General features: G+C 38.9%; 1 protein-coding gene across 3 annotated transcripts; it reads left to right on the plus strand.

Moving 5' to 3' along the window:
- The first annotated feature begins 21,553 nt into the window (after window positions 1-21,553).
- LOC133714382 (uncharacterized) lies at window positions 21,554-27,201 on the plus strand. 3 transcript variants are annotated; one of them, XM_062140488.1, is made up of 9 exons: window positions 21,554-21,993; window positions 23,195-23,304; window positions 24,320-24,388; window positions 24,545-24,660; window positions 24,755-24,809; window positions 25,421-25,541; window positions 26,087-26,134; window positions 26,208-26,302; window positions 26,590-27,201. In XM_062140488.1, the coding sequence occupies exons 1-9, from the start codon at window positions 21,906-21,908 to the stop codon at window positions 26,590-26,592; spliced, it is 705 nt and encodes a 234-aa protein (XP_061996472.1). In that variant the 5' UTR covers window positions 21,554-21,905; the 3' UTR covers window positions 26,593-27,201. The 3 variants fall into 3 exon arrangements, with proteins under 3 accessions (XP_061996472.1, XP_061996470.1, XP_061996471.1); XM_062140486.1 differs by having other exon boundaries at window positions 21,556-21,993; window positions 26,586-27,201; XM_062140487.1 differs by lacking the exon at window positions 21,554-21,993 and adding an exon at window positions 22,096-22,239 and having other exon boundaries at window positions 26,586-27,201.
- Window positions 27,202-27,833: the final 632 nt, after the last annotated feature.

Here is a 27,833-nt window from a genome sequence, read left to right on the forward strand (position 1 = left end):
GGTTGAAAAATTACAGAAATGATTCACACATGAATATATAAACATCTAATGGTTGATTTGTGAAAATGTAATCGAAAAGTGAGCCTCACAAAAAAGTCATCAACCAGTCTTTATTAGAAGAACTCCCCTAACTTAAATACGAGGTTCGATTCCCTTCATATGTGTGTGTACATAAACAACTTTTTTGTGGTTACGTCTGAGATGTCTTCACCTATTAAGATATGAGATTATCAATTCCATAAGATGATAATGATGTAAGATTCTGGATTAACACTCTTGTATAATTCTGTTTTGAATAAGAATTATTCATTGGATTCAGCAGATCTGCATTCCAAGATACTGAGCTTTAAATATTCAATTTAAAATATTATTTTATCCAAAAAAATTGGCCTTTGTCTTTCGGTTAATCATCGAAAACATTGCAAACAGCATCACCAGGTGGTGTGGCTACATTCTCCAAAACATTGGATTAACAAACATATTCTCCTTAATAATGATTAGCTTTCTAATTAATTTAGTTTCATTGCTCTTAATGATTGATTAGAGAGCAGAGTCTTATGGCACGTTTACTTACTTGGAATAGAAAATAATCATGAATTGGAGACAAATGGAATGAGAGAAGAAAGGAATCGGTATTGATTCTGGAGGAATGATTCCTAAACCCATCTCCCCCCTTCGTAATCGAATTCCTGAGTATTCAGGAATCGAATTCCTGAGTATTCAGGAATCGATTCCTGATAAGGAAGTGGGACCTACATCCATTCCGATTCCTTCATGTGTTAGTAAACGCAGGATTTCTTTTATCCGGAATCATTCCGATTCCTTTATGTGTTAGTAAACGCAGGAATGTTTTTACCCCGTAATCATTCCCTTTCCTTCCAAGCAAGTAAACGTGCCCTTAAGTCTTTGGTAGTTCCGTATAAAATTGTAGCAGTTCAAATTAGGCGGAGAGCGTGCAACGTACCTGTTCATGCTTAACTATTTTTGTTCTTTGTGAATGAAATATTTTATTTTCATATGATGATGATCTTTTATGGCTTATGAATTGCATTATGGTCGATTTATTAACTTTATAAATGTTTTATCTTCTCATAAAACAAAATCGATGATAATTGATAATGACATAAGTCCGGAATTGGTAGTTCATTGTTTTTCTTCTCTTTTTGGGTGGCGGTCGATTTTCAGCCAAATTATGGTGCTGATGATGAGTATCGACTTTGATGGTGGCCGGTTTTGAATTGTCAAGGTTCTTATCTCATTCTCATGATCGTGACCTTACTTCTATGCCGGACCATGGCTTCTTTTCTAGATGTTTCCGTTTGCTGATATTTAGAGTTTGCTTTCTATTGAGTTGTAGATTCGCGAAGGGCAAGGTTCATTGTCCCTGCCCAATATCTGGGTACATATTGGGTACATATTCTTCCAATAATACTGAAACAATAAAAGATGGACGCAACTTAATGCAGTGTGACAATTCCTTCTCTTCTCAGAGAGAGAGAGAGAGAGGAGTATGTATTGTTCTCTCTTTCGGAAGAGTGGGTTAGGTCTTGTTCTTAATTAATTGCTATTAAAAAAAAAGAAAGAATAATCTCCTTAGAGTCTCTTTTAGTAGAAAAAATGAAGTGCAAAGTCTACTCTAAACTCTGGTTGCTTTCTAATGAAGAAATATCATTGGACAAAGGTCTTGATTAAACAAAAGATCCACGCAATATTTTAGTTGGCGAGGGAGTGGAAATAATATTGGTATCATGGGGACATGGGCATAACATGACAAACACATCTTATCTTAGTTTTGACCAAATCCAAGACACAAGAATTTACCGATAAATGTACCAATTTCTTGGATTATGTATACTTGCAGGTTTAAATCCTAAACCCTAAGCCAATTTCTTCCATGAGGAAAAAAAAAAAAAATTCTTATGCAAGTTCCAAAATCGTGACTAGAAAAAGAAAAAGTAAAACTATTATCGAACGTAAAGTTATATTCATGTGACATATAATAAGACTTAATTCAGTTGCAGGTGAGTACAACTGAGTAATGAATCAGTTAAGTATTTTTTTTTTTTAGAAAAGGAGATAACTTCATTCAATTATCATTGGCCAGAAGGCTCGTACATCCAATACTGTCTTACACCAAAATCATAAATGGTCTAAGCTATCAGACAAAGGACATGTGACCTTCACTGCTAAACACATGCGCTCACTTAATGAGCCTACATACAAGAGATCAAATCTTCACTACAAAGCCTCTCTTTGAAAAGTAAACCTAGTCGCCTAGAGACCTCAATTGGTGTACAACTAGAGAGAACTAAGAAGTAAATAGTAAAAGACTCAATTTCAAGTACTAGGCAAGGAGACCCGGGAACCAAAAGCTTCCCTTTGCCCTTGGCTCGAGAATCCTCCGTCGTTACTACTCTAGAGGATTTGCTAGAGGCACGAAAGTGCGTAATTCCCTAACAAAATTAGAGAGTAATACAAACCTAGGGTTCCCAAAGCAAGAAAACATAATAGTAACTAAAAAATTAAAATATAAAATAAAAACATCTTGAACCCAGAGTAAAACCCCAGGCCCAAGATACATCAGGCCCACCACCGGATTAGGGCCCAAGAGCTCCAGCCATTGAGCCCGGCCCACGACATGTGCTGCACAGACAGGCCAGCCAACACCAATGTGCTTCCAAACCCGTCACGCCTCCGCTTGCAGATCCCGACCTCCGGCGAAGTCACGTCGTCGATCAGCACCTCAAACCGCCCTCCACTGCACGCACCGAAGCGAGTCCATACCTGCTCTTCGCCGTCCTCCGCTGTAAGCACTGAGATCAATCCAAACTCCAATGATTTTATGGCAAGATCCGAATGGATCAAACCATAGAAACCACCAGCACAGATACGAATCCCAGCCACAAACCCGGCGAATGCGGCGAGATCCGAACGGATCCGATCAGGCTCCACCATCTGCCGCGAACCCTCTGCCTGTGTCGACACTGCCGCTAGCCAAAACCATGGCATAAGGAGCCCATTCAGCCCCAATCGCCGCTCACTCACACCGGCAACCCATCCGGCCGCACTCGACGATCGCCGACGAGGCCAGAAGCCATCGTCAGCGCCAAGGCGCAGCCGGACAGGCAAGGACGGCAACTTGTCTCTCTAGGTTTTCTCTAGGTTTTGCTCCACTCATCCACCTCTATAAAGAGAAATACCATTAGACATGAATCAGTTAAGTAAATAAAGAAGACTGCTAATTTATTCAAAACATAATCCGAGTCTGTTTTATTTTTCAGGGAAATAAATATTTGTTCAAGTAAATCTAGAATATGTGTCTGGCCCAAACTCTAGGTTACTTGACCTAGTTGTAATAGGATTATGAATTAGAGATATTCTGGAAGATATTCATAGATATCCGATTATCTTTCCTTATACAACTCTGATTTCATGTCTTGTAATCCTCTATATAAAGAAACCCCTATTATCAATGAAAGCACAACTCAATTCTCTCCCAATTCAGTTTTCCTTAAACACGTTATCAGCACGAAGTCCTAACCTTGAAACTCTAAATTCGTAGCCTTCAAAACCTAGCCACCACCGCCGCATATATTGAAGCCCTCAATCCCAGGATTCCAGAACCAGCGATGGAACCACCAGAACCGGCCGGAAACCACCGAACCGGCCACCGGAAATATGGAACCAGCCCTCCAAGAGGAAAAAAGGGGATCCCTGCACCGGTTCACCACCTTTCGGACCTTCGATTACTACCAAAATTTTCCAGCAGAAGCGCCTTGACTCTAGCATTTGGGAACCGGAAGAAAAACCATAAAAACCGGCCGGAAGAACATCTGCAAGCTTGAACCGCCAGCCTCCCTTCCTCCCTGCACCTGCATCTGCACAGCAGCCGAGCCCAACTCCAACCGAGCCCAGCGCAAGCGAGCAGCCCATAAAGAAGAAAAGGAGACCGGCCCAGATGAAAAGAAAAAAAAAACAAAACGGACCGGCCCGGCCCGGCCCAAGAAAGAAGGTGTGGCCCACTGCAGAAAAAAAAAGGAGGCAACCCACTGACCCCCACTAATGCAGCCCAGCCCACAGGTCAACCTCCTCCAGTCAACTCTCCAGTCAACCAACTCCGGCCGCCGGCAACTTTTCCGGCCAGATTCCGGCTACTTTTTCCTACCAAATTTTCCGGCGATGTTGATTGAGAAGACTCTCTCTACTTTCCCCGTCTCTACATTGATGGTTGCTAAGAACTATTGAATCGATGTTACTGCAGGACGTATCACAAGGTTTCATGAGCTCATTGGAGCTATGAATGTCGCTGAAAAGCATGACAACATCCTTGTGAAGAACTATAATTCGAGATCCGTGAAAACAGAGCATATTCCGGAATCCAATTATAGTCGCGCTCCTAAGAGAGGGCGCCAAGAGCGAAACCCTAATCTTAGGGATACTTCTGGACGTTCTGGTCCATATAATCCCTCTACTTGGGAAGGTAACCGCCAAAATAGGCGAACACGGAACCGAAGAGGTCAACGTGGAAAGAGAGAGGGAGGCAACGCCTCTGGCCATGTTGGCGGCTCCACCAACACTAAGAGCCATATAAATAACGCTTTCAAAGCGCCTCAATCAATGGAGTCTGGGCAAAGAGATGTATGTTCTCGATGTGGAGTATCTGGTCATTAGGCACACATTTGTAGTGCTCGTGCACAAATTGTCACCGCCTACAAAGCATATTGTGAAGCAAGAGAAGCTCACTATATGGAACAAGAAGATCAAGAAGATGATCTAGAGTGACGGGTTGAAGACTAGAAATATGGTTGGGATCAATAGATCGCCAATTCTGTTTAAGTCTTTATTTTTTGAAGAGATGTAATAGGCAATTGCCATATACTTTGTAGTAAATGCCATTGGTTTAGTTTTTCTATATAGACTCATCCAAAATAAGTATGATGTCTAGGAAGGTTTTGAGATAAGTGGTACTTAAGCGAGCTTTGCTCCACCGACATCTCTCTACTCACCTGGTCATATTTATTTTGGATTTACCGAAATAAGTCAAACGACTACCTTTGGTTTGCATTAGCTAGCATTTGGATTAGATTTTCTGAGCATATTACTTTGTGACTACGATGGCTGGGTCATCAGTATTAATTCAAGGACATGGAATAGCCCAAGTTTCCCCTGCCAAATGGCACCTTGAATACTGTCACAGAAACTCTCTACGCTCCTAGGGCAAATTGCACCATATAAATAGCTAACGGATTCCATGCGAAAACGCATGTAGAGAACGGAAATGAGTTCCTTTGTAATACCTCTAATGATTGCGAACACAGACGCATCTTAGAAAAGTTTATGTATCTCTCTAGTGGACTCTATGTCACTATTCGAGCTATTAAATCCAATAAAGTTATGAGAGAAGATCTCTTGGATTTAGACACATATTGGCTTTTTCACGACATGATAGGTCATCCTAGTCATGATATGATAATCCGTCTACTAAAGACTTCACACGGACATCTTTTCTCTCGAGAGCAACGAAGCATGAATCAAAAGTTGATTCCTAGACTAAGTGTGACCACCGCAGCCGTCCACCACCAGCCTAGGGCTGGAACAGTCCCTACCCATGATGCCGTGGATGGCGTCCATCATGGTGATGGCGCCCTAGGTGATGCTGCAATCACCAACTTTGCTTCAAAGAGCGTTTCAGATGCTCAGGCCAAACCAAAATCCTCATTGGTTACTTCTAAGGCCTCTCCCTCGTTTTACAAAGCCCGGTTCTTAGGGAAATTAGGACTGAGACCGTCCTATGCAAAAGATATGCAAATACTCATTATGTTCTTACATAGAATCCATGGGGATTCTGTGGACTGATTCAACCAACGTGCAGACGTTTAAATATTTCATGATGTTGGTTGACACGCAACCATGTTGGTCACATGTTGTGCCATTGTCCACTTGTAATGTTGTTTATGTTACACTCCTAGCACATATCATATGACAACGGGCTCACTCCCCGGATCATCCAATTCAGTCAATTGGATTTGACATTGCTAGAGAGATTACATCAAAGACTTTCGATGGTTATTGCAATGGGACTGATGTTGGACATCATATTCCCATGTACACACCTAAATGGTCTTGCGGAAATGACTACGATGGTAGTCCAGACATTGGTAATGCGCACCAATCTCCTTATATCCGCTTGGGGTGATGCAATATCGCATGCAGCTATGCTAATTCATCTACGACCCACTACCACTCAATCTACCTCTGCGTTGCATCCAGTGACTGGGTAACAGTATCGTACTTACGCATATTTGAGTGTGCCATTTATGTGCCAATTGCGTCGTCATAGCGCACTATGATGGGTCCTTACAGACGAATGGGCAACTACGTTGGATTTGAGACTCCAACAATCGTTCGCCACTTAATGTCCTTGCTAGGCGATCTCTTTACCGCATGTCTTGCGAATTGTCACTTTGATGAGACAGTCTTCCCATCATTAGGGGGAGATAAGAACACAAATGTTCAGCAGGAACGACAAGAATTGTCGTGGTCTGTCCTCACTATGTCTCATCTCGATCCCCACTAAAGTGACAAGATCACACATATCTGCTACAAACATGCCTGCAAGGAAGGACGTCCCTACGAGAGGACGTAGAGCCACCCTACATGGAGGTAGGCATGGCGCCAATGCCAAAGAGAGTGACACTCTTGCTTTATAGGTCATGGACCCAGCTAGGATGCGTGGGATGCCCGTGGGTTTGAAGGATACTTTGACACATTCCAATCCTTTGATCATCAACACTCAAAATCTGTCTCATGAAAATCTTCCGGATTATGGTTATCGTTGGGGGACGCCTCAACGTCGAAACCTATTTCTGAGAATATAGAACTCTATGAAAATTACACTAGTGTACATGAGACGTGGGATAGAAACTCCATCATAATTGATGATGTAATCGCGCATTTCGTTGCTCATGAGTTTGTTGAGTCTGATGATATCGAACCACGCTCCGTTGATGAATGAATGCCAACATAGAGAAATATGGCCTAAATAGAAAGATGTGATCCAGGTTAAGATGGTTTCTCTAATGAAGAGGACGGTTTTCGAGCCAGTAATGCCAACACCTCCTAATATAAAACCTGTTGACTAATGGGTCTTCGTTAGAAAATGTGGTGAGAAAAAGATATGGTAATCTCGCCTTATAGCACAAGGTTTCTCACAAAACGTCCTGGAATTGACTACGATGAGATATATTCTCTCGTAATGGATGTCACTGCACTCCACTACCCTGTCAGTTTGGTAGTCTGCGAATAACTGAACATGCAGCTTACAAATGTGGTCACTACATATCTCTATGAGGATCTAGATACGAAATATACATGAAGGTTCATGGTGGACTTCATTTACCCAAGTCAAGTGGCTCTAGACCACGAAGCGCGTTTACAATGAGGTTGAAACACTTACTAAAGTGACTACTTGATTAGGAAGGGATATGCCCGTGCGTTTCTATAACAAGTTTCGGATTCTATCGCGGTTCATGTTGGACATGATCTTCATTGGAAGCCCTTAAATAGTTAATGGAAACCGCTGAACACTTGAAATCCGAGTTTGAGATGAAGGATTTTGGGAGAACACGATTATGTCTCGGTTTGGAACTTGAGCATCGTGTTGATAGATGCTCAGGCATTTTGACAAGGTCAAACCTTCAAGCACCCCCATGATCGTCCGTAGTCTTGATCCTGAAAATGATCTTCTTCGTCCAAAGGATGATGATGAAGATGTGCTAGAGGCAGAAGTGCCTTACTTAAGTACAATAGGCGCATTATTGTACTTAGCTCAATGCGCAAGACCGGACATCTCATTTCCATTGAACTTGTTAGCTAGATATAGCTTTGCGCCAACTCGACGCCATTGGATTGGTGTAAAAGATATCTTTTGGTACTTGAGATATACGATTGATATGAGGTTGTTCTATCCCTATAGAGAGACGATGGATTCGGACCCATCACACACCAAGAACGCTGCCAACACTGGCCTGCATCCACTATCCCCATCCCAAAACAACATGTGTTTTGGAAGGTTTTGCTGATATTGGGTATCTCTCTGACCCACACAAAGGTCATTCCCAAACTGGTTAAGTGTTCACCATGGGTAAGAGCGTGATATCTTGGAGGTCTACAGAACAGACCCTAGTCGTTATATCTTTGGACAATGCAGAGATTATTGCTCTTCACGAAGTGGTTCGTGAATGTACATGGATTGGATCCATAATTACGCATGTTCGAACAATTGTGGTTTGAAGTCTACCACAGGTGAGCCTACAAGCATTTAGGATAATGCTGCTTGTTTTGAACAAATGAAGCAAGACTACATCAAAAGCGACAACACCAAGGATAATCAGCAACAACAGACTCTCCTCAAGATCAAAGTGAACTAGGTTCGATCTGAGGACAGTGTGGCAGACTTGCTCACTAAGTCATTGCCTAAATTCCACTTTCGAGAAACATGTTGGTAGCATCGTTTACAGAAGTTATCCGAACTCCCATGACCGTAGTCATTAGGGGGAGATGCAGACATCAAGGGGAGATGTCTACATGTATGGTCTCGAAATTTGAGGGGTATGTTGTGCTCTTTTTCCCCTTCGACCGAGGTTATTTTTGTCCCACAGGGTTTTTGTTACTCGGCAAGGTTTTTAATGAGGCAACGAGAGGAGCACCACGTTTGGGCGACACAAGGGGGAGTGTTCAAGTAAATCCAGAATATGTGTCTGGCCCAAACTCTAGGTTACTTGACCTAGTTGTAATAGAGTTATGAATTAGAGATATTCTCGGAGATATTCATAGATATCCGATTAATTATACGATTATCTTTTCTTGTACAACTCTGATTCTATGTCTTGTAATCCTCTATATAAAGAGACCCCTATTATCAATGAAAACACGACTCAATTCTCTCCCAATTATGTTTTTCTTAAATAATATTCATATATTTGCACGGCTTGACTGAGACACTGTCAGGAAAATACATACATCGGCACCTAATTAAGTCCCCGCAACAATAAACTGCTACGCCTACTCAACCTGAACGGAGTACAGAGCCCTAGTGAGTAAAATTCATTAAGAAACTCACTGCACATTAATTCAAAGCGACTATTACGAAATTTTTGGATTAAATACTTGTTACTCCCTGTACTTTGCTCCAAAAAACAGTTCAGTCCCTCACCTTTTAAATTAAACAATTTAGTCATTATTCTCTCTATTTCTCACACAACAGGTCCAAAATGATCCAAAGTGACTATTATACCCCTCACTTTGTCTTTTTATTTTTATTTTTATTTTTATTTTTTCTCTATTTTTTTTAATTTTCTCCCCTTTTTTATATTCTCTCTCTCTCTCTCTTCTCTCTCTCTCCCTCCCTCCCCCTTCCTGAAAACAAAATTCCTAAAACTCTCTCAGCTTTCTCTCTCGCCAGAGCCACTCTCGGCCTTGGATCGAAGCTCAACAGAGAACACAACCATAGCTTCCCCTTTCTAACAGAATCTCATTGTTTCCTCCAAGTTCAGAATTCAAGAACACAAGATGAAAGGATTATGCCGTCGAAGTTCATGGCGGAGCGAAGGGGGTTCAGCGCCAGTGGCAGCCAGTGCGGCGTCGCCTACGAAACCCTTTGTCCTGATTGCTCTGATTTCATTGTTAAACATCTGATCAAGCTCTTCGACACCAGACTCATCTCCGCCGTTGACCTGAATCTCGTCCCCTACGGCAACGCCAAGCTCAAAACCAACAACACCATCACTTGCCAGGTTCAAATTTCCTTTCTTTCTTCCTTTCCTCTATATAAAAATTTAATCTTTTGCTTTCACAGTTTCACAAAAAGAATGAATTTTCTATGTTTCTAGCTAGTTCTAGCGCTTGGGTAATTTTTAAATTGTACTTGGTTTCTGGTTTTCATTGTTGTTGCTGGGTCGAGTGATGGTGGCAGCGTGGCGAGGCGGTGACCGGAAGTCGAAGAAAACTTGAGAATAGAGGCATCGAAGATTTGAGGCGAGCTTGTGGAGGCTGGGATCTATGCCATGCATCGATCCTGCCTGCGCTTAAGTCACCATTGACCCGTCTTTCATTTGATGGTGGCAGTGTTTTGGGTGGCGGCCGAACGCCGCACCTTCCGGAGTAGACCCTTTTTTTTTTCCTGATCTTCAATCCCGGGTTACCAGTCGAGTTGGAGAGGTTGGGGTGGAGCCAACTTCAGGAGCAGCTTGTCGAGAGAGAGAGAGAGAGAGAGAGAGAGAATAAATAAAAAAGGGATTAAAAAATAAAAAAGGGATTGAAAAAATAAAAAGAGAAAAATTAAAAAAAAGAAAAGAAAAATAATATAAAAAAGAAAGTGAGGGGTATAATAGTCATTTTGGATATGTTGTGGACTTGTTATGTGAGAAATAGAGAGAATAAGGACTAAATTGTTTAATTTAAAATGTGAGAGATTGAACTGTTTTCTGGTGCAAAGTAGAGGGAGTAACAAGTATTTAATCCATTAAAAAACTAAAGATCTCGACCTAAATGATGTTATATGATCCAACCAATAAATTAGTACATCTCCCTTGTTATGTAATTGGTGTACATCAATACTAGCCATCAGACTGAACTTGCCATACCAATATCATCAAAAAGTCCAAGAGATGCCCCAAAAATAGAAGCAAGAAATAAGGAATTAAGGCAACAGAGCATAAAACTCAAACTCACTCTCCTTACCACCTAATTTGGAAAGAGAAATAGATCCACTCTGAGCCAGGCCCAAGGACTAAGCCTAGAACAACTCATCTCCCCTGCAATCTAATCTGGATCACCACAATCCGACCTCCAAGCTGCTGGACACGCCGCCAAACCATTAGCAGAAGCCGCTGCTTTCACCAAGCTCCTTCCTCTACATGAGTCGCCGCTACTCGAGTAAAATCAACCGCAACGACGTCGCCCTCTTCAGTGTGACCCGATCCCGACCTAAATTCACCACACGCATAGAAATTCAGGCTGTTTTATTCATTTAACTTGAGCTATATTTAGTTTAAATGTCATTTTTTTTTTAAAGAATTGATACATCATTTGATAGACAAATTTTATAAACAACTTTTATACGCTAAGCATCATGCTAGAGAAAAAGAAAATCAGTAAGTACGAGATTTATGCCAACTTTAATAAACAAATTAACGAATAGCTCTAAAGAAGATGCTCTAGAGTTTAGTCTAATTTAATGATGGTAGCGTGATCCAATTTTATTAAATTAAGCTTATATTTTAAAAGCTAATTTGCTACTAGAATTGATTAAGATGAATCTTAGAAAAGAGAATTGATTTAAGATTATTATATTTTTGTTCTTTGGTATTTGAAACTTTTAGTTTACTAGATTCGATAACAATGCTGCCCCTCAGTTTCATGAACTGGTCTTTTACCAAGTCTCAAAAAGTCAATGTGGTAGTTGATTGCAATATCTTCTTTTTTATTTATCAAACAAATTTTTAGCCTTTTCTTTTAATTTAGGATTTCTTTGACTTGATAAGAATAGTATACTCATGAACCTTTTTTCTTTTTGGAAAGTTGGTCACTTTTATTCCATTTTTTGTGTCACTTTATGCTACTTTTAGTCACTTTTATTCTACATGCTACAAATTTGCTTAGACCCAACACGCAAGGCAACATCAGTTACACGTACGCAACATAACGTCCGCATCTCGCAAAGTCATATTCCTGAGTATTTTGATGCACCAACGATCATTTATTTTAAGGTCGCGTTTACTTGTACACAGAGTATCAGAGACAATTTTCATTAAATAAGGTTGCTAAATGAAGAAGTAGTTGTCACTCAAGAAAAAATCAAAACAGCTCCTCCCCTTAGGCTACGGGGGAATTGGCTTAAAATTTCCAGCATAAGTTCCGCGTGAATATTATCATTTTCATGTTTATATATAACTTAATTTAAGTCTTCTGAGGAAATTCTATAATGTGTTAACGTATGACATAAATACAATTTCTGACTCTCACTTTTGATCGGTAAGTACCATATATACTTAGCTGATCCGACTCATCTGAGTATATATATACCAAGGTGCTTTAGCAGATGGATGAAACATGAACGTCTATGTCGACAGTGCTTGTCACGTTTGGAGGTCATAAAACATTAAAACCATTGAATTCTTCAGCTCAGAAACCCTACCACCTTCCCCATTTGGCCGACAGATTCAAGCCCTAGCTTAAATTTCAAAACCTACTTTTTCCCCACAACTGTATGTGCCAAGCACGACCTTGTTATTTGATCGAGAAGTCAATTACCATTGAAATCAGAATGCTCAGTAGTCTTGGCCGGTTGGTACCATTTATAGGATTCTTATTTGTTTTCAGTAATCAAAGCGATATTTGGAGATTAATGTGGAGGATCCCAGCCTTGCCCTTTATATATAATCTAATATCTGTGGAATAATTTCATGTAACTAAAAAAGCTAGAAGGCAATGGTTTGGTCATTATCTAAGTAGCTGTGGCTAGCAAAAACTTGAGCTACGAAAATGTAAATTAGTGCAAAATGACATTTTGAAAATGTCAATAATATTACCTGTAGTATGCATGCATATAAGGAATTTTCCAACTAGTCTTGTGACAAAAAAAAAAAAAAAAAAACTCCAATTTATTTATACACTTGTGTTTTATCTAAAACAAACTAGCTAGTAGACTAAATTTAGGTTTATACGTCTTGCGGAAAAAATTTCTTCTTTATACATGTGATTGATGTTCATCCTAAAAGAATGAGTCAGTTTCTAAATAATTTCACTTTTGACTACCAGTCGTAACATTGTTTAGAATAGAAAGTACATGCATGATCTAAAACTAATTACAATAAGAAAGAGGCTTAATAGTCAATTTGCTACTCTAGGTCTCACTTTTTTGTCAGTTTGCTACCTTAAGTTTTATTTCAGTCAATTTGCTACCCCATGTTCTCATAATTAGCCAATTTGCTACCCTAAGTATTATTTCTGCTAATTTGCTACCTTATGTTTTCAAAATTAGCCAATTTACTATCATTCATTATATTAATTCGTTCAATTCTCCATCCAAACATCCAAACCTTATGTTTTCATAATTATATTAATTCGTTCAATTCTCCATCCAAACATTGATTAATTTTGCAAATCTAGCAAATGGCTAATTTTGAAATTTTAAGGAAACATATCGGTTAGTCTTGAAAGCCTAGAGTAGCAATTGGCATAAGGGTATTAAATTGGCTAAAATAAGATCTAGGTAGTAAATTGGCTAATTTTGAAAACCTAGGTAGCAAATTGGCAATTATATATGCCTAAGAAAAATGAACTAGATCAAGATCAAGAGCCAGAGTAGATTCACCCGGCTTCTCATTTATGCGAAGACCACTTGTTTCAGCAAGAGCATTAGGAATAACAAGCTATTCTTTCGGTTTATTCTTACAGCTAAGATGACGTCCATGACACTTACTTGCGGGAGAAGTAACACGGGCAGAAGTAACAATAACCCCAAACGTAGGCCTATTATTGAAACTAACATGATTCGAAGGCCCCCTATTAAACCACAAAACCACGACTCGGAAACAGAACAAACAGGTCAAGGGTTTCAACCTCTAGATCCGTAGTCTTCATCACCACCTCTATATTGACAAGGACTATTGGGAATTGAGTCGTAGAAATCAAAATTAATGGTCATTAGTTTAAATAGTACGTTATTTCTCTTAAATCACACATCTTTGGCATCTCCAACAGAATAACTATTTTAACAAAAATTTAAAAATTTATTTTTAGTCAAATTTTATCCAAAGTAGCTAAAAAGTCATTTTGGCTAGCCAATTTAAAAATATGTCTGCATCAGTTCTCTCTATTTAGGCTAGAGTTGAATTTATATTATTTATTAAATAAATAAAAATAGTTTAAATCTATTTGTAAATTACATCGAATGACTTAAAATAAATGTTTTAAATTAAAAAAAAAATAGAGAGCCTCATCTCACTCTCTATATTTATGAGCAAGATAGCTAAAAGTTAAAATGAAGAGCTACATAGCATCTTTAGCAATGCTAGCCATTTTTGAGTCAAATTTTAGCCAAAGTAGCTAAAAAGTCATTTTAGCTAGCTACTTTAGAAATACGTCTGCATCAATGCTCTCTATTTTAGCTAGTTTTGAATTTATATTATTTTTTAAATGAAGATTATGTTTGGACCCAAAATGAACATTTTGGCCTGACAAGGCACGTCTTGGAGAAATTGAGCCAATATCAGTGGCTCAAGCTATATATTGTCGACAAGCTCGAAATATATATTTAGAGGCTAAATAAAGCCTACTATGGAAGTATGACAAGTCAACTTTAGCATATTTTCCTACTTCGGCTAGGAAAAACCGAGCTAGACAAGGAAGGAGGGGTGGCAGACTAACCAAATGAAATCGAAATGTGCTGAAACTTTCCAGATCCATTCTAGACAGACCAAGGATCATTTCTTATGAAGAGTGCAAGAGCTTTTTTTGAGTGGAAGACCTTCAAACAATCAGCCCAATTTTCTACAGAAGCAAAACTGGAAAACTGGACCTGTAAGAGGTCCAGCAGTATTTTCGGCCCAACCACATGGAATAAAAATCTGAAAATTTTTCAGGATGATCTACACTCATAGTGGAACATTTCATATGAAGAAGTCGAAGGCATATAATGAAGTCTTGTTGGAGAAATAATTGAAGGAATAAAGGGGCAGAAACTGACCTAAAACCAGCTCAATATTCACATGTTCATGTTTCCTACCCACATGAAGAAAGCTAGATGCTTTTCTCTTTTTCCTTGGATATATTTTTCTTCTACAATCTCTTTAATAGATCATCACCACTTCCATGTTGCTGCACCTTCATGCTTTGCTTTCATTTCATCTTTTCTCTATCTTTTCCATATTTTACAAGTGAACTTAGATCTACTTTCATTATTTTTCTTCCACTCATCATTTCACTCTTCTTTTTCTTCCCTATATAAACACCTTCTCCTCTCATTCTAAGACACCCATTCACAACACAACATCAAAACATCTCTAAGATGATCTAAGTTCTCTCTAGAGCAAACCTCTCTAAGAGCAACTCCTCTCCTTCTCTTTCTCTTACCGGTGATCACACTCCTAGTCCTAGTCTTCTCAGAAGCCGACTTTCAATGCCACCAAACCCTCTGTCAACGTGCTTCGGTCCTAGTCTCCTCGGGAGCCGACGGTAGTGCCGCGACCACAACGGTTACAGAACCATCCAAGCAAGGGTAACGCCCTAGCAACCCAGCCAAGCTAAAGTCACGCTTTAGCAAGATCTCAATACTTCCCGGTGATTTCGCTCTGCTCAATCTGCAATATTGAGTATCGACTTGTGAACAAGAAGAAACTTCAGCAAAGTCCTCACCACGAGGCACAAAGAATCCCGCGACGAGGTTGGTGCTCTCCTCGTCTACAATCACTCAACAGAAGTTAGGTCAAGGGACACCCCCGACGACCGCACCCGAAAGGTACTGGCACGCCCGCGCAGAAAAGAGACTGTTGACCAGCTGCAGCAAAACTGGAGCCAAACAGATTAAATAGTTTAAATGTATTTATAAATTACATAAAATAACTTAAAAAGAATGTTTTAAATTATAGAGAGCCTCATGTCGCTCTCTATATTTAGGAGCGAGATAGCTAAAAGTTATAATAGATAGTCACTTAGGAGTCTGGTGCAGTTGCTAAAATAGATAAAAAGCTAAACATGCTCTCCAAAATAGCTAAGGAGCCAAAATAGAGAGTCTGCTAAAAATGCTCCATCTTCAACATAGTAGCTAAATTAAATTTTTAGCTATATATAATTATTTGGCATAATTGTCAAATTGCTACCTTAGGTTTCACCTTAGTGTCAATTTGCTACCCTAGGTTTTATTTCAGCCAATTTGCTACCCTAGGTTTTATTTTAGCCAATTTACTATTATTCTATCAAATTTGCTACTCTAAGTTTTCAAGATTAACCAATTTACTTTCCTAAATTTTCAAAATTAGTCATTTGCTACCTTAGATTTTTTAAAATTAATTCATATTTGGACAAAAAAAGGGACAAATTAATATGATGAAAATGTAGCAAATTAGCTAATTTTGAAAACATAAGGTAGCAAATTGACAAAATAATATTTAGGGTAGCAAATTGACTGAAATAAAACCTAGGATAGCAAATTGACACCAAGATGAAACTGACGGTAGCAAATTGACTATTAAGCATAATTATTTTTAAAGCAAAGTTCAACTCCAATAGACTACCTATAGCACCCTGTAGGAGTCTCCGAACTTCTCGGAGCGACCTTGGTTTCGACTGGCGGCGACGCTCACCCCTCAGGCAAGGCCGCGATCGTGGAGTGGCGAGGTATGGCGGCGACGCGGGGCAGGCTCTTTGTACCTATCGTGTTTTGCGGCTGTTTGGACCCAAAATGAGCATTTTGGTTTGACAAAGCGTGTCTTGGAGAAATTGAGCTAATATCAGTGGCTCACATATATATTTTCGATAAGTTCAAAAATATATTATTAAGAGGCTAAATAAGGCCTACCAAACATGAAAATGAAAAATCAACTTTAGCACATTTTCCTACTTCGGCTAGGAGAAAGCGAGCTAGACAAGAAATGAGGGATGGCGGACTAACCATCCGAACTCCAAATGAGTTGAAACTTTCCAGATTAATTATAGACATCCCATTGATCATTTCTTATGAAGAGTGCCAAAGCTCGTTCGGAGTGGAAAACCTTCAAACCAACAGTCCAATTTTCTGCAGAAGCAAAACTTGGAAACTGGACCTGTAAGAGGTCCAGCAGTTTTTTCGGCCCAACCACTATATGAAAAGCTCTGAAAATTTATCAGGGTGATCAACACTCATAGTGGAACATTTCTTATGAAGACGTCATGGTCAAAAACGGAGTTCTTGATGGAGATAAAATTGAAGGAATTTCCTTGTCTAGAAAAGCTTGGAAACTGGACCTGTAAGAGGTCCAGCAGCGTTTTCGGCCCAACCACTATATGAAAAGCTCTGAAAATTTATCAGGGTGATCTATACTCATAGTGGAACATTTCTTATGAAGAAGCCACGGTCAAAAACTGAGTGCTTGATGGAGATAAAAATTGAAGGATAAGGGAGCAGAAAATGACTTAAACCTAACAAATTCCATTAAGTGTTTAAGTATTTAAACCTAACATTCCATTAAGTGTTTAAGTGCTCAAACCTAACCCATTATGATTTGTTTTTAAGGCCAAATAGTGTTGCTTGGTAGCCTATAAATAGAGGCTACAACATAGAACAATTAACCAATTCATACATCAAAACATCTCTAAGATGATCTAAGTTCTCTCTAGAGCAAACCTCTCTAAGAGCAACTCCTCTCTTTCTCCTTCTCTTATCGGTGATCACACTCTAAGTCCTAGTCTCCTTTGGAGCCGACTATTAGTGCCACCAAACCCTCTGTCAACGTACTTCGGTCCTAGTCTCCTGGGGAGCCGATTGTAGTACCACGACCAAAAACACCACAAAAGACCAATTCATTCATCAAAACATCTCTAAGATGATCTAAGTTCTCTCTAGAGCAACCTCTCTAAGAGCAACTCCTTTCCTTCTCTTTCTCTTATAGGTGATCACACTTTAAGTCCTAGTCTCCTCAAGAGCCGACTTTCAGTGCCACCAAACCCTCTGTCAACGTGCTTCGATCCTAGTCTCCTCGGGAGCCGACGGTAGTGCCGCGACCACAACGGTTACAGAACCAGTCAAGCAAGGGTAACGCCCTAGCAACCCAGCCAAGCTAAAGTCACGCTTTAGCAAGTTCTCTCTACTTCCCAGTGGTTCTCGCTCTGCTCGATCTACAACATCGAGTATCGATTGTGATTTTCAAGAAGCTCAGCAAAAGTCCTCGCCACGAGGCATAAAGAATCCCACGACGAGGTTGGTGCTCTCCTCGTCTACAATCGCTTGATAGAAGTCAGGCCAAGGGACACCCCCGACGACCGCACCCGAACGGTGCTGGCACGCCCGCGCAGAAAAGAGACTGTTGACCAGCTCAAGAAAAACTGGAGCCAAACAGCGGCGAGAGGCCTCTGGATTGGAGGCTTCTCTAACCGGCTTCTGGGCTCATTCCAACCTTTGGTTCAGCGGCTATGGATCGACTCTGGGTTTTGTTCCAATCTGGGCGACGTCTAGGTTGGTGCGGATCAGCATCTGAGAAGTCAACCGTGGTGGTGTGGCAAGAGTTCTTTCTGGGGTGCGTTGCAGCGGTGACCTTAAAGGGGCGTGAGGTGGCGTTGAATTCAAGGTAGGCAGCGGCTGATTTGTAGTTGAACATGACTGATTAAGGCCAAGTCGGGGTTGGGGTCTTCTCCCTAGATCAGCGATGTTGGAGGACCTAGGCCAGCCGCCGGAGTGAGGTCGGACTGCTGCGTCCTTGATGGCCGGTGCTAACCAATATGGGGGAGGAAGAGAGGTGGTGAGTTTGGGTCTTCGGTGTTGGACCTTAGGCCTTAGCCTGCTTGGGTTGCAGTAGTGCAACCTAGCTGGGCTAGCCCATTATCCTTTCCTTCTCGTTTTGGATTGGGCCTGGGTTGGGTTGTTAAGGAGTGGCTTGGTCCTCTACTATCTTAGCTTGAAGCTGGTCCTGTATTTGGCTAGCTATATTTGGCTAAAGATTCCTGCATAGCTTAGGTAAAAGTTATATTTTCTCTCATCTTTTGTCCACATGTCAGTTTACAATTGGATAAAGCATAGTGTATCATTTATAAATAGCTATCATTGTTCAAGCAAATTGTTAATTCAATAGCTATATTTCAAAACTTTAGCTAAATTTAACTAAAAAAAAATTCTACTGTTGGAGATGCTCGGAGTCTGGTGCAGCTGGTAAAATTGATAAAAAGCTAAACATGCTCTCTAAAATAGCTAAAGAGCTAAGATAGAGAGTTTACTAAAGATACTCTAACCACTCTAACAAAATAGTTATATGAAAGTCAAATTTGACTTCAGCTAAAATATCTTGCTAAATCTAGCTAGAAAAGAGAAAGAAAATAACAAAAAATTAAACACTTTCACGTTCAATTTATTTATTTATTTTAGCTAACACTGTTGGAGTAAAAGTCAAAAATTTGCTAACTAAATTTAATTTTTAGCTAAAGAAATAGTTTTACTGTTGGAGATGCCTTATGATATCTAAAAATTTTATAAGGTAAATATCAAAAGTCACATTATAAGGGGACAAGCATTACAAAAACTCAACAACATACCCACAGACTCATTGATTTGTATAACAACATAAAAAGTTCACCGACAAGTAATACGATCCTAAAAAGCACATTCAAGCCCTAGAAATCAAAACTAGCTTCAATGACATGACTACCATTTACAACCTTCGCATGCCGCCCCATTTAGCAACCATGAGACAAATATCGCCGGATTTGTAAGACTTGCCGTTTGCTTGAGACGTCTGTTCTTGTTCTTCTACAAACTTGAACCGAGAGGTCGGTGAGCCGTGGTCTGTTGGTTAGCTAGCCTAACTAATATCGTGGAGGTCATGAGTTTAAATCTCATTGACATCAGAGTGGGATGAGGAGTTACATTATCGTATAAAATTAAAATAAATAAAAAAACAAAAAACTTGAACCAAGAGTCTAAACTAAGCTGCCTACTAATAAATGTGCCAATAAAGATTTTTGGGAATTTATATGGATGCTAAATTCACCACGACAGAAAGATTGAGTGAGGATATATCAACTTTGTTGAATTGTTGGAGACCCATGCGTGTGGACCATTGCTCCAATTTGGAAGTGGAAGCAAACTACAAAATGATGTTAGGCCCTGGTAGGGTCTTTTGCATAAATCAATTCATTACATCATGCCATGGTTCCACGCTTGGCTACAACCCATGTGAAAGTTTTCTTTTATGGAAAATTTTTTAAGGGTCTCTTTTTCTCTTTTTCATAAAGGTCAAACTATGTCATTGCAAGTGAACTAGTGAAATAATGAGAAATTAGAAGGAAAACAAAAGAAAAGGAAGGAAAAGCAAATGTTATTCTTAGGAATAACACAGAAATGCATACAAATTCAATAAAATGACTCGAAGCCTTGAAGCTGATTAATGACCTCTATCTGATTGGTTCAATAGTAGGAAACTTTATGCACCTCTTAGGGCTTTAGTCACATTTGGGTCTTTAATGACCTCTTAGGACCTATTGAGATGACTCGAAACTTACGCTTGATAGTTACAGTATAGTTATCTTCTAAAAAAACAAAAGATAAAACCAAAAACAAAGAAGCATAAAGCTTGTAGTACGTTTTGAATGTTGGTTACTCGTTCATGGTCTAATGGATTCCATTAGTAGTAGAATGCCTCAAAGTGAGTTTATAACATCTCTAATAATGATCGCGGTCAAATTGTGAGTGTTAAAGCATCGGCTGATGTTGAGCTTTGCCCTAGTTGTTACATCTCTGGACAATATATAGTTAAGAAGAAGGAATTGAAGATGCATAAGCGTGCATACCTTGAGAGCTCCTTGTTTTCAAGAGTTACGTGTTACGAAGTGTATTGAGGGTTTGAAATAGTACCCCAAGAATTTGGATTGTCATGGTGATTCATTAAAAATGTGAGTAGTATTTATTTAAAATGCAAAATACACAGACCACTCAATACATTAAGGATGAACGTATAATATTGTCATTTTAAAATACAATGATATTAGGTTCTTTGAACAAAATAAGATAACTAACATACATTTACATCATATGTAGATTATGAGAAAGTTTTGTATGAGGTGGTCGAGAACTAGATTAATTCGACTGCTCAATTATTGGATGTTACGTGTACAAATAAATAAAAATTCATAGCTACGACACCCTGTATCACGCCTAGAAACACCCTTAATTCTTGCTCGCGTCAACCTCTCTAATTGACCAAATCCAAACCAATCCAGTCGTTCGACATTCTGGCCAGGACCGTTACGCACATTAGAGCTAAATATGTTAGAGAATAATTTCCCAATCACATAAGTCTACACACATGAGTTACAAATGATACTTTCTTACGTGTAAACCAATCCATTTTATGGGTCTCATCGATTGGTAATTATGGTAGAAGAATTTCCGTCAAATATTTTTTTTTGTTCTTTTTATTTCCCCTTATAGAAAGTATATAATAAATACCGGCCCAAAATAAAAGTACAAAAAAAAAATATTATCTGTCACCATCACACTTCCGATTCCGTTACTCTCGAAAACAAAAAATGCCCGAAATTGACGACGGACACTCGGAGACCAGAAAGAAAGTGAAAGCAGCCGGCTTCCTCATAACAACAATAATAATAATTATAATTAAATACCCGAAATTAATATGTAATTATTTCTGTTTTTCGTTTGTACCAAAAAAAAAAAAAAAAAAATCTGTTTTTCGTAACCTCCGTTTGGCTCTCTCTCTCTCTCTCTCCACCCAACGAAAACGACGCAAACGCCACCACACCCAACTCGTGCTGCATTCACCGAGAGAGAATATATATATATAGAGAGAGAGAGAGAGAGAAACAGAGCTGCGTAACTGACTCTCTCTAATGGAATCCCACTACCAGATCCTCCTCAAACCCTAGTCTTTTCTCTTCTTCAAGATTCTCTCCCATTCATCCAAGAAACCACCTCGCTCTCTCTCTCTCTTCGCTTCGCTTCGCCTCGCTTCAATCCGTCTGATCGAGCTCGCGTTCGTCTTGCGTAGACGAAGAAGGAGAAGCTCCGGTTGGCGCTCTTTTTCCACTTCTGCGATTCACGGCGGCTCGGCTCCGGCTGCATTTCCGGTTCCGGCGAGAAGAGAGGTCTGGTTTGTTTGATCGGATTGTGGAGTATTGTTATGGTGTAGTGGAGGAGTATTATGGACGATAGAGGAGGCTCATTCGTGGCGGTTAGGAGGATTTCGCAAGGTCTCGATGGCCGTGGCAATACCTGCCATTCAAGTTCTGGTACTAGTTTGTCTCTTCCTTTTTTTCTCCTTCTTCCTTCTTCGCTTTTCTATTTAATGCTGATTCTCTCTCTCTTTTAGAAAAGCCTTTTCTCTCTCTAGGCTTTAGACTCTTCAGCAGTTATCCATTTTTAGAAAGAAAAAAAGTAAAATCGGAACGTAGATCTGGTACTCAAATTGTTCAGCTCCGACTGTCAGACGAATTATATCACCGACTTGATGTTCTCCGATATTATAAATTGCTGGGGTGCGGTATTGGATTTTTATCTATTTTTGTTTATTTTTTAAATTCATTTCTGTAGTTTATATGATGTTTTATGCAAGGTTTAGTTGAATTGAAGCTCTGATTTGTCACAGTTGCTTTTTCTCTCACTTATGCCTGCTTTGTTTTAATTGAATTGATTGTTTTTGAATAATTGATGAAAATCTGTGATCGAACTTTAGTTTTCAATTATTTGGACACTTTCAAGCCGAAACGTAGAGAAATTTAAGCAAAAATCAGTGAAAACTGCCACAGGATCAGTTCATCAATAGTGTTTGTATGCCGAAATTTGAGTTTGCTTTTTCCTGCTACATCCTGGTGTATTCTGTTTGCAAACTTTCTATCTACTTTTGTAAGACTTTAATGCTATGCTTTACGGTACTGATGATTGGAAGCCAGAGATTTGTACATCTTCGGCTACTTTATGGAATCTGGAGCAATTTTTGAATTTTTTGTTCTTGTTGATATTATCAGTTTGTGATAGAGTTATAGTTGTATTGCAGTGTACTTAGAACTACTTCTTCGAATATCCTTGTGAGTGTAGGGCTCAATTTTGAGTTCACACTAGAAGATATTTTGTTCTGCTACTAATTGTATGTATTAAATTCCTGCTATTCAGTAGTCTAGCTGCTCTATCTGCGAAATTGACAACTATGGTTGGTGGCGTGGATGAGAAACATTTTGCAGATCTTAACATCTGTTGTGTCCTAGAAACCTTGCAAACCATTGTCTGTTATGCCACATTATTCATATTAGTAAGGTTGAAGTGTTGCAGTGTACTTGGGTATGAACTCTAGGGTTGGGAGATATAGAAATATAAATATTAGTTGATGATTTGAGCTGATAAGCTTTCATGCAACCATTAGCAGTATATGCCTGGTTTTTTTTATTTATAAGGATTTACAAATTCTAATTTTTTTTTCTTTTTTCTCTGTTACAGCTGAGGTTGTGGCAGGATCAGCAGCTTGGCTTGGCCGAGGACTTTCTTGTGTGTGTGCACAGAGAAGAGAGAGTGATGCTCGTCCTTCCTTTGATCTAACCCCTACCCAGGTAACACGTGCTTGTAATTAGATAAACTGTATCTGTGTATGATAACATGCTTTTAGTATATCCCTTTTAGATACAAGTTCTTAGATTGAAGAAAATGAACTGTATTTAGTGGGGATATTGTTGTTATTACTCCAATGATTACTGTTAAGACCCAAATTTCAATAATGGAAAGCTTACAGTTTCCTCTTTTTTTCGTTTTCTTTTTCTTTTTTCCGACAAGTTTGATAACTCCTGCTTATTATCACACTGATTGTTCATGCAAAGACTATATGTGGATGTATGAATTCCTACTTTATGTTTCTTTACTTCTTTTTAGTCTGGGTCTGCACCAAATTTTTGGTTGGGTGGTAGTTTAAAAATCTTAAGGAGGCTAACCTGATTACATTGATGTTTTGATTTTACTTGATGAGGGTGGAAATATATGTGTGCGATGGATGTGTTTAAAAATATCAGGAGGTCGTTCTTGCTACAAATGGACATTTGTTATGTTAAACCAAGGTCTAGTATTTCTGGTGGTCTAGTGGTTTATCCAGAAAATTTAGCAGTGCTGCTTTTTGCTGTTCATTTGCAGTAAATTATTGTTATCAGTATTGGTAATATGAATACTTCTGATATTTTTCTTTTGGGTGCCAGTTTGTGGAAAGAGCGGGAGGCTTTGAGGGATTTGCAATAGTCATATACATTCCCTTGAATTGTTTGAGTACATTAATATTTTAAATTTGCTATGGCCATAACAAATATTTGCAGTATCAGAAAATTACATCTCTTATGCCAATTGGGCTGTGTTTTGTGCCTTGCGTTTAGCTATATGTAATGGTGGAACTATCTAACATAAACAATTGGAGGAGTTATACAAGATCCAGTAACTTTGTTATTTGGTTCAGCTTTATTTGCTTTAGTTGCCAACCTGTCTCTATATAAATCATCAAATTATTTGCTTCTCTGGAAATCAATTATATGTCCATGGTATGATTTTCCTGAGTTTCTTTCTTCTTTTTTTCTTAAATTCTGTCAGGAGGAATGCCTGCTGAAACTACAAAGCCGGATAGATGTTGCCTATGACAGCTCAATCCCAGAGCACCAGGTGTATATTATTTCATGGATTACCCTTAATGAGAGTGTTGACAGTGAATCTGTTGTCTTTGTGGGTGGATTTGCATGAGTTTTAATTTTTCAGCTGTGCAAATAGTGCATTAACATAATTTAATAAACACTTGTCTAAATCTCTAATACACCCCAGGAAGCTTTGAGGGCCTTGTGGAGAGCTGCATTTCCGGAAGAAGAACTTCATGGTTTAATAACTGAGCAATGGAAGGAAATGGGATGGCAAGGAAAGGATCCGTCAACAGATTTTAGGTAGATCCAGTACCTCCTTCGTGATTTGAACAGCATTTTCCCGGTTTCTCCTTTGTATTGGTTTACTCATTGTTGATATTGTAATTTTCCGTAGGGGTGGTGGTTTTATATCATTGGAGAATTTGTTGTTCTTTGCTAGGAATTTCCCGGTATGTCCCCTCTCTCTATACACATGTATGCTGTTTTTGAACCAGAACAGTTCTTTAGTCAAACTGACTTAAATACAAGTTAATAAAAGGTATCTATCTGCATGCAATCTCTTGGTGAAACCTGGAGAAAACATTCAAAGGTGGTACGTAATCTGCTAGCAAGAGAACTAGAAAAGCCTTTATGTAGTGTTTCAAGTTTATCCCCCTTTTTTTTTCTCAAAAAAGTTTGTCCCCCCTGCAAGCTATAAAGGTGACACTAAAAGAGAAGAATTGAAATTGCACCTATAATTCTAGCGAGCAAAATTTCATTATATGGCAGACATTATGTGCTGTGGCTGTTGATATCAGCATTGGATTTTGTTTCTGTCCATCTTCCTAGAACTGTCTGATTATTTTTCTGGTCTTACCGTGTATTCATTTCTATGCTACGAGCCTACTTTTCTCTCACTCTGCGCTTCTGTGGTAAAATGCGTCTATTTGGCTGTTCTTGCTTGGGTCTGTTGTGCAAGTTCTTTTTGGTTCTTTCAAAGATGCAGTCCCCATAGGGAACTACATTTGGTCTATCTTATAAGCATCTTGTGTCTCATTGAAAGTTAAAACTTTCATTGTAGAAATCTTTCCAGGATCTTCTTCGAAAGCAAGAAGGTGATAGGTCAGTGTGGGAATACCCATTTGCTGTTGCTGGTGTTAATATTACATTCATGCTTATTCAGATGCTCGATCTTGAAGCAGGTTGGTATTTCCTTGATTATGTTCAGCTTGTTTCGAAGAATATTACATTCCCAAAATTAGTCTTTCAGGAATTTGTGATTTATAACATCAGATACGATGGTGTTTGTAGTCAGCTACAACCCACAGTGCCATGCTCAAAATTTATCGCTTGTTGTTTTTGATGAACTTGTTTTCACACAGTGCAATGCAGAATCTGCTTTCACCTTTTAATTAAAATTTTGAGCATGCAAATGCCTGTCTCTGGTTTGTGCCTATCATTTTAAGACCTTCTGGGGTACATACTGGCGTTGGACCTGAGTTGTTAACAAAGTACCAACCATATGTGTGGCTAATTAAATTGCTTCAGTTACATGTTTCTTGAAATTTGTTCAATTTTTCCCATGTATCAGGATAGATGAGAGGTACTGTTAATTGAAAATGCAGAATTGTTTAGGGTCCACTGCACAATTTTTTATAGGATTATGTGTGTGTGTGTTTTTTTTTTTAAATAATAGGTTTCTTTTTCTAAATGCCCTTCATAAGTTACCTTTGGGGTTTATGTACAGTTAAACCGCGAACACTGGTGGGAGCAATTTTCTTGAAGTTTCTTGCAGGTAACTTGTCTTTAACTAGGCTTATTATTGTGATAATACTCAATATACTGATTTCCTTTGTTTTTCTTGACAGAAAATGAATCAGCATTTGACCTTATATATTGCATCACATTCAAGCTAATGGACCATCAATGGCTTTCTATGCGTGCTTCTTATATGGATTTCAATGTATGTATACCTCCTTTCAACATTCCCTTTGTCTGTATTTAGTTAAAGTGATTATATATCCTTCTGGTCAATATTAATTTACCAAGGGCTGTGATATTGGTTAGGGAAAACCTCATTAGTTATGATGACTTCCTGACTGCATCCTCTAGTCTGATAAACTTTATTTGTGTTTTAACCTGGGAGACTGATTTTTGGGTTCGGTGGTTATACAGTTTTTGAGAATTTTGATTATAGAAAATTATTTGCTAACATGGTTGCCCCCATTACGCTGTGTTCCTAACAGACAGTGATGAAGTCCACACGCCGGCAATTGGAAAAAGAGCTTCTGTCTGAAGATGTAGCACGGCTGGAAGACTTGCCCTCATATGGCCTACTTTCCCGATAGTGTAGAAGCTTCTTCTAGAGTCTTTAAAATGGTCCGTCACAACTAGTTTCATGATCGTCGACAACTGTTATTTCTCTAACTGGATGATGGTGTTTGTACATGACCCGAACCCCCTGAAATTTGCTTTCTGCAAGTCAGCATATTGTCATAAGATTCCCGGAAATGGTTTTTGGATTTTAGTTTCTCAGAGTTTGTTAAGAGGGCGGAACCAAGTGTTGATTTGATTCAGGTTTGAAATACAGAAAATATAATCTCATACGTTTGGCGTAAGATCACCAGAGCATCCCACGGCCCACGGGGGTTTTCAAACATATGTAGAGGTATGATTACCTTGCCTAGGATTGTGGTATGGGATTCTGTTATGGCTTTTAACTTTTGGAGTGATTTCTGAAATATTATTATTTGATAACTGATAATTGATAATCTGTGAGCACAAAATCGTGCACTTGAAGCCCCGTTTAAAGTTTTGTATTTCTGCCTGAAAAAATAGAGGTAGAAGTGCTGCTTTTCATTATGCGGAGTTCTTGTTTTCAGCCATCACGAGTTTATATTTTGGTTGCCAGTGCCCTTTTTTTTTCTTTTTTTAACAAGGGTTGTCAATATCAATCTGTTGCAAGAGCCTGATATGTCAAATACTTCATAAGCAGTTGCTGTAACCATACCAATTATAGATGAAAATCTTGATGCCACAAAATATATCTGAAAATTAGTGGCGAAAGAAAAAATTATTTTCTTGATTTGATTCGGTACACCTATAGCAGCAGTAGGAACTCTCCGAACTTTCTAGTTTTGCCCTGGTCCAAATTTCGGCCCTGAAAATTTTATTTTCTTTGGGTACATGGATACCCCAAGGCAAAAGAACCAAGCCTCGCGTAGTATTTAACACTTGTACTGGACGTTTGTCTTTAGACAAGCTGGATTTATTTTTTAGACCTGTAGAATGAGTGCCAAAAAAAAAAAAAAAAAAAAATTAACGTCTAATCATGTTCACTTAATCAGTATTTTTATGCTCAGAAATTGTCATTTTTCGATTTAGATATAATGAATAAATTTCAATCATTTTGTTGTTATCGACTTTATAATTTAGATCTAATGACAGTTGAGTACAACTGAGTAGATGAATAAGACCACCGATTCTTTGGTCCA

The sequence above is a fragment of the Rosa rugosa genome, chromosome 6 (genome assembly GCF_958449725.1).
Source record: "Rosa rugosa chromosome 6, drRosRugo1.1, whole genome shotgun sequence".
Lineage (NCBI taxonomy): Eukaryota > Viridiplantae > Streptophyta > Magnoliopsida > Rosales > Rosaceae > Rosa > Rosa rugosa.

Excerpts from the sequence above, each read along its gene's own strand:
- LOC133714382 (XM_062140486.1), top strand. The coding sequence starts at position 21,906 with ATGGACGATAGAGGAGGCTCATTCGTGGCGGTTAGGAGGATTTCGCAA. Across the intron at positions 24,661-24,754 it reads GATCCGTCAACAGATTTTAG|GGGTGGTGGTTTTATATCAT; the intron begins GTAGATCCAGTA and ends AATTTTCCGTAG. Across the intron at positions 26,303-26,585 it reads CTTCTTATATGGATTTCAAT|ACAGTGATGAAGTCCACACG; the intron begins GTATGTATACCT and ends TGTTCCTAACAG.